Source organism: Thamnophis sirtalis, unplaced genomic scaffold, assembly GCF_051295495.1.
Source record: "Thamnophis sirtalis isolate CommonGarterSnake01/CBP01778 unplaced genomic scaffold, rThaSir2_p1.2 scaffold_9, whole genome shotgun sequence".
Classification (NCBI taxonomy): Eukaryota; Metazoa; Chordata; class Lepidosauria; order Squamata; family Natricidae; genus Thamnophis; species Thamnophis sirtalis.
The window spans coordinates 30,107,648-30,115,173 of NW_028261389.1; the positions used below are offsets into that span (position 1 = coordinate 30,107,648).

Consider the following 7,526-nt stretch of genomic DNA (forward strand, 5'->3'; position numbering starts at 1 on the left):
GGATTCAGCCCAATCCTGCTAAAACAGCTAGAAAGAAATGTCTTTACTTATCTCATGTATTTATATACCATACCTTTTCATGTTGGAAAAAAATTACAGGGCAGCTTGTAGAAATTAAACTGAAATTAATATAGAAAAATAAAAATAATAGGCGAGTTTGTAGAAATTAAGCTAAAATTAATATATAAAATGGAGAAAACAATTTTTCAATAATTAAAAAGGGAAAATTAAATAATTACATCAACATCTTAGGAAAATGCAACAGTCTTTATCAAACTTTAGAAAGAAATCAAAGTTTGCATCTGTTGAGTCTGAACAGATTTCTTCATCGGTCATCTTCCTAAACCAAGAGATTTCAAAGAGCACATAAAAGCAGTATCATTACAACTACATCAGAATAATTATATCAAGTTCAAGACTTCACAAATCCTCAAAAGAATTTATGCTTTATTTTTATTATTTAATCTTTAAACTTGTAATGATGTATTGTGGGAATATGCGGGGTTTTTGAAACTATTACAAGATATGGGCTACCATGTTTGCAGAAATATCAAGCAATTACCTGTCTTGAAACTGGCACCAAGTTCGTGCCAAAAGAGATACCTTGATGACAGTGAACAGACATACATCAAACTAGAGCAACTTAAGAACTATAGTAGTGCTGATAGACTCTTGTTAGTTTATGTCTGCTTCTATATACTGAGATCACAAATTTTTTAAAAAATATTGACATATATGTTTGATAGCGGGGTGCACTATCTGGAAAAGTGGGATTGGCTTCTGCAACCTTTCAAAACACACATTTGTTTGCAAACTGTATTATGGAAAATGGCACTAAATAGTTAAAACCACAATCTCAGTGGATTTCTCATCTTCTAAAAATCATTGACAAGGAAAATGCAAACTACTTACTCTCTCGTCCCTCTCTCACACAGACAAAAATAGATTTCAAGAGGAATATCACTCATAGTTGCCTTAAGTGAGGTGTGTCCTTATTCATTTTAATCCAATAGAAAGAAGAGATTTGGAGAAGAATTTTAAAAATATTGTCAAAGAAAGAGTAAAATGTTTTTAGATCAACTTCTTGAATAGATGTGAAATTCTCTCTTGCTGTATGAAACTTCTTTCTAAATATTTGAAACTGATCTCTTGGCAATGGGTCTTGCAATGAATAAGTCTACAATCTGATAAAATTCCGAGGAGGAATTTTAACTTAACTTCCAAGAATATCCGTATTTATTTTGAAGTAGCTAATGGTAGTGTTAACAGAAGACACCCAATATAATATGAACAGGAACACAAAGTGTCCAGTATCCCAACCCTCCTCTCCCCCATATGGATACAACTATTCTTCATTTCCACAATTTGCACTTGACACTTTCATCTTGCCCAGGGAAGGCCAGAAGAAGGTAGTTTTAATTCAATTACATTATTACCTGAATGTCTAAAGCGCAATTTGGAAGAAAAAAAAAAGATGGACAGGAAAAAAAGAGAAGAGAGCAAGAGAAGCAAAGAGAAGTTTTTGCGGGACCCTCGCAAGAAACAGAAGAAAAGAAAAGGAATCAAGGGGGGGGGCATTGGAGTGAGAGAAGCAGCAGGGTGTTTTCCCTTATTTTACCTCGATCTTGTCAATCCTGTCTTTCAGCGACCTCACGGCTTCCTCCAGCTCCTGGATCATAGCCGGCGAATCCCACGAGAGGTCATCCATGGGCATGGCGTCTTGCCTGGGGACCCCCCAGACGGAGGGGCTATCCTGGAAGCTGAGCTCCAGCCCATTCTCGCATCGGCTCAGCTTGGTGGTCAGCTCCCGGATGGTCTCCTGGTCGGTGCGGATCTGCTCCTTCTGCTGCTGCGCCGTCTGCCTGAGCTGCTCGGCGGTGCTTTGGAGGAAGAACAGCTCCTCGCTCGCCGCCGCCGCCGCCGCCGCGGGACTGTCCCCTTGCGGGCTCCCTTCCGCGGGGCACTCGACGGTCAGCGGGGTGCATAGGAAGCGGCTGAAGAGTTGCTGGTGCTGCTGAGGCCGGGCGCTGGCCAGAAGGTCTAGCACGGAGTCCTGGGAGCCTGTGGAGAAGCCCCCGTAGCTGCTCTCGCCAGCCCCGTGCAGGGCGCCCAGCGTCTTGTCGGCACCGGAGGCGGGCAAGAGGGCAGAGGCCGCGGCGTTGGAGCCGTTATCAGCCCCTTGGAGGGCTCCGGCATGGCTGGCCGCAGGGTAGACGCTCGCGATGATGCAAATGATTGCACCAAGGAAAGCGAGCATCCCTGCGCCCAGCAGCACCACCAGAAACTTCAGGGTGGCAGTTTCCAGGGGGGCCAAAGCCGAAGAGAAATGAAGACCCCAGAAGATGGGGAGTGAAGGGAGGAAGGGAAGGGAAGGGAAGGCAGAGAGAGAGAAAGCGCCCGAAGTGATAGCGAGCGAGCGAGCAAGGAAGGAAGAGTGGCAGGGACCGCTGAAGAAGCCCTTCCTTGCCTTCCTTCTGCTTCTTGAACCGTGGCTGTTGATTATATCCTGATTGGAGAGAAGGAACGGAGACGTCACCGACTCTTCCCCTCTGGGCTCTTTCCAACTCCTTCCCTGTAACCCTTTCCCGGCTGGTGAGAGAGAAACTTTGGCTCTTGCTTTTCCTGTGTGAGGTAGCCAGAAGTTAGGAGACTGAGAACATCAACACCAAATGTGTTAGATTAGGGGTCTCCAACCTTGGCAACTTTAAGGCTTGTGGACTTTAACTCCCAGAATTCCTCAGCCATTTTGGGAGTTAAAGTCCATAAGCCTTAAAGTTGCCAAGGTTGGAGACCTCTATGTTAGACTACAAAGGTACTAAGGACTCGGTCTTATTTTTGGCTACAACAGACTAGGCCAGTGTTTCTCAACCTTGGCAACTTGAAGATGTCTGGACTTCAACTCCCAGAATTCCCCAGCCAGCGAATGCTGGCTGGGGAATTCTGGGAGTTGAAGTCCGGACATCTTCAAGTTGCCAAGGTTGGGAAACACTGGCGAATGCTGGCTGGGGAATTCTGGGAATTGAAGTCCGGACATCTTCAAGTTGCCAAGGTTGGGAAACACTGGCGAATGCTGGCTGGGGAATTCTGGGAGTTGAAGTCCGGACATCTTCAAGTTGCCAAGGTTGGGAAACACTAGACTAGGCTGCCTTCATATGTGTGAGATACACACTTTTCAAAACAGCAGGGAAGGAAGGAAAGAAAGAAGGAAGGAACTCTTTTCTTTGGTGAAGCAGAGTGAAACTTTCCATGCTGTCTGCAATTTATTTCCAATTGAATTCACTGGCACTGATAGGACAGGGCTGGCCAATAAACTGTTGGTGCCATCCATTTTGTTACAGCATCAACTTTTTAAAAAAAAAACGGAGCAGTATTTATGTTAGCAGATGAAAAATGTTCCTGGTTTTCCCTTTAAAAAAATATTAGATCCAATAATGTACCTTCCATTTTCAGCGAAAGAGGCCATTTCCCAACAATGCTTTAAATATTTATGATAAGCAACAGACCAAAAATTAAAAAAAATGCAACTCATTCTTGGAGGAATACCAATTGAGATCACTCTGGTAATATAGTCTTTAAAAAAAGTAATCAGTTTAAAATAAATGTTTGCTACTGCTATTGAGACTAAACTTCAGGTATACAAACAAAAGAAAAAAATTGGTCCAAGTGTGATACAGATGGAGGGATTCCTTCAGTTTTTGCATAAAATAAAGAGTGTCTTACTTCTTTGTCCCTTGTTCTTTTACATTAATGTTCCAGTTATTTCTCAGGTTTAGCATTCCCTTTTTGGTGTATTTAAGTGCTATTCTCATTTCTAATAAGTTAGTCTTCACAAGCAGTCATGGCTGAAATTGCTAACAATGTAATTGTACTGCCAATGACATGACAACTCAATCCTAGTCAGATCCACTCTCCTGTCCTTTCTTCTTACAGTCCTGCCTTCATAAATATGTGTTTCAGTAATCTATTTTCTATTAACTATCCGGTATGAAACATTATAAAGTTTTTTTTAGGAACCTTAAATCAATATTTATCAATATCTAACTATATTACATGAAATAATTCTTAATGTACTCTTAAAACTTTTAAAAAAGTATTATTATTTTACAGTAAAAAGAGAAATTAATATTTTGACAACTTTTAAAGAATGCAATATGATTTAATGATAATGCTGATAACATTTATAATTGTGGCCTCTCTTTAGCAGATCTCTGGGTTTAAAATATTTTGTTTTGTTTTATGCAAAAAACATGCTTTACCCTGATTAGGTTTAACTTCATAATTCCATTCCATAATTGCCACTTTATTATAATAAACCAATTTAACTTTTCCAAATCTTTTAATGACAGATTGTTTCAAGACTGAATAGATGAACAAACTAACTGGTCTGAGCAGATTTTATTTTATTATGCTTTATTTTAATGACAACCAACTAGCCTCGGAAGAGCTAATTGGAAAGTACATAGGATTGAATTCATTGAGTGTTGAATGCTGAAATGTGATTTCTGCATGAGATCTGTTCACTTGCCTTGTAAAGAGGTTTAATTATATCTTTATTCTGCTTCCTTGCTTTTGCTGTAGCGTATGTTTCTATCTCTCTTTCCTATTCTTTCTTATATAAATTTAGATAATTAGATCCTAAAAAGATAAAATCATGTATTTCATGTACTGTTTTACAAACCAAAAAACATTATCCTAAGGGTTGAAATGCAGGTTACTTTTCGTTTTTGTTTTGGTGTGCCCACCATTATCCTTGAAAAAATGGTTAAAAAAACCCATAAATTATGTAAATACATTATCTTTCACTATATATACAGACACACCTTAAACAATACTGTTATATCAGTTCTAGTATAGAACTGATAATTCTATACTGTTCAAACAAAGAAAACAAACAAAATGAAAGGTTTAGATAGAAAACAGAGAATTCCTTTATTAAACCAATAAGGATCTCTTTAGATTGCCTAAATTTTTAGCTGCTAAAAGGTACTAATCATTAATAGCACAATTATGTGCCTCTCAGGAAGTGCCTTTCTGATGGCAACATTAAGTCATTAACATGACTTCTTTAATTTCTTATTTTGGGAAACTGAAAGCCTCCAATCTGATGTCAAAGTTCATGACTTGGAGTAACATGGAGGAAAACAGTAATACAAAAATCGGCATGTGGCAAACTGAATTACTTGGAGTGACTACAGGAAGTAGTGGTAAATATCAGTGAAGCAAGGGACGAGGGTAATGATCTACATTGTTTAAATTCTATTAGAAGGGAAAGCTTGGTGAGATTACTTTGAGATAGAATGTAAATTGATTCTTGTGTAAATTATTATTTGAATATGTGGAATGATCCACACAACTTAAATTCTACTAGAAGGGAAAGTTTGGTGAGATTATTTTGAGCTAGATCGCAAACTGATTTCTGCATAAATCTGCATAAATTTTATTTGAAAATAAGGTTAAGGAAGATGAATTGGAGAGTCTACAGGAAGTTGGGGTAAATAACAAAAAAGCAAGAGTAAGAAAGATTATTTGGAGTGACTACAGGAAGTAGTGGTAAACATCAGAGAAGTAAGGGACGAGGGTAAAATTCACGCGGAATGATCTACACTGTTTAAACTCTATTAGAAGGGAAAGCTTGGTGAGATTACTTTGAGACAGAATGCAAACTGATTCTTGTGTAAATTATTATTTGAATATGTGGAATGATCCACACAGCTTAAATCCTATTAGAAGGGAAAGTTTGGTGAGATTATTTTGAGCTAGATCGCAAACTGATTTCTGCATAAATTTGCATAATTTTTTATTTGAATATAAGGTTAAGGAAGATGAATTGGAGAGTCTACAGGAAGTTGGGGTAAATAACAAAGAAGCGAGAGACGAGAATAAAATACATATAGAAGGATTTATACTGTTTAAACATTAATAAAGATGGGGGGCTGAGCTTAATATAAAGGGTTTTTCTTTTTCTTTTTCTTTTTTTTCTTCTCTTTTCCTTTTTATAATCTGTAATTTCTTTTTATTTACTTTTTTTCTCATATTACCTTTATTTTTAATCTATAGGATCACAAGATATTTCAGAAGGGGTTTGATAGAGGGCAGTGCCAGGTGTGGGCCCTGGGAAGTCGGGGGGGATTGGGGAGGGGGATCTACTGGGGGTGGGTGGGTGGGTGGGCGGTAATATAGTTTCAACAAGAAGAAGAATGCACTTGTATACGGTTGTCTCTTCCTTTTTTTCTTTCTTTATATTTTTTTCCTTGGTTTTTTTTTTTATTTCTTTTTTTTCCACCATATTTTGTTTCCTATTTTCTATCTTTATAGCTTAATATTAATAAATAAGAGTTGAATAACGGAATACACCAAGGGGAGAGGTAGAGGGAAAGAAGAGGGAGGAGCAAGGAGGGAGTAAGAGGGGAATGTAAGGAGGGTGTAAGGGGAATGCTAGGGTGAGGAAGGGGAGAAAGGAAGGTTTGAGGGGAAAGGGAAGTAGGAAAGGGGAGTGTTAGAGGGAGGAAAGGAAAGTTGGAGGGGGAAGATGGGGTGTATGGAGGATGGAAGTGTCAGGTGGGATTTTGTCTTATGCTAAATGATGATGTGTTGTGTTTTCTTTTTTATTTTATTTTATTTTTTTTCTTATAGCAAATATCCAGTATACAAGTGACTGTAAAAAAATTGAATGTGAAAACGAATAAAAAAAATCAAAAAAAAAATCGGCATGTGACAAAAACAACAATAAAATGCAGGGTATTAGAAAAAAAGTTACCGTAAGTATCCCTAAGAGGAAATCAGTGAAAGTTTTTGTGTGGGAAAGAGATTGTCTTCTTCCTCCAAGAGATGAAACTGACTTGGAGAACAGCTAGTTGGATTTGACTAAAGAAGCCTAGAAGATGGAGATGGAGCCAATTGGCTTTGTCTGTGTGAAACACTGCCACTTGTAACTAACAATCCAAACACTTCATTTTCCAAAAACCAGCCAGCAGGGTTAAGAATGAAACACTGAAGCAGTAAATGAAGGAACAGGAAAAATACCAGGAAAATAATATGCAGAAATTGCAGACAGACAACTTGTGGGACACACAGGAAATTTGTAATAATCAGCAGATAGAAATAAGCATTTTGAGACATGGGCAAGGAAAAACATCATAAAGGCTGCAAGCAGGATCAGACTCTTACAGTGACAGATCTTATTATTGAGTCCCTTTAATGTGAAAAATGAGTATCCTGCAAATTAAAGAGGCAAAACAGAAAAATCTGTTTGCCCAAGCTTAAAATCTGCCATGTCCAATTTTACATTTTTTGCCATGATTCAGGGTAATTGTTAAATAAACTCACACAGTCAATAAATGAATCCAGCTTTCCCCATTAAATTTGCTTGTCGGAAACTGAGAAGGTGACAAATGGCGATCATGTGACTTCCAGAAGTCTACAATTATTATATATAAATGCCAGGTGCCGAGTGCCCAAATTGTGATCATGTGACCATGGGGAAGCTGCAACAGTCATAAATGCAAGGACTAGTCATAAGTCACTTT

General features: G+C 38.5%; 1 protein-coding gene across 1 annotated transcript in view; it reads right to left on the reverse strand.

Annotated features, from left to right (window-relative positions):
- NPTXR (neuronal pentraxin receptor) overlaps nt 1–2,455 on the reverse strand; it is a 29,735-nt gene extending 27,280 nt beyond the window's left edge. The window contains exon 1 of the mRNA XM_014054911.2: nt 1,619–2,455. Within this exon, the coding sequence (XP_013910386.2) occupies nt 1,619–2,257 (639 nt within the window). The 5' untranslated portion in view covers nt 2,258–2,455. The remainder of the gene's footprint in view (nt 1–1,618) is intronic.
- Between the last annotated feature and the right edge of the window lie 5,071 nt (nt 2,456–7,526).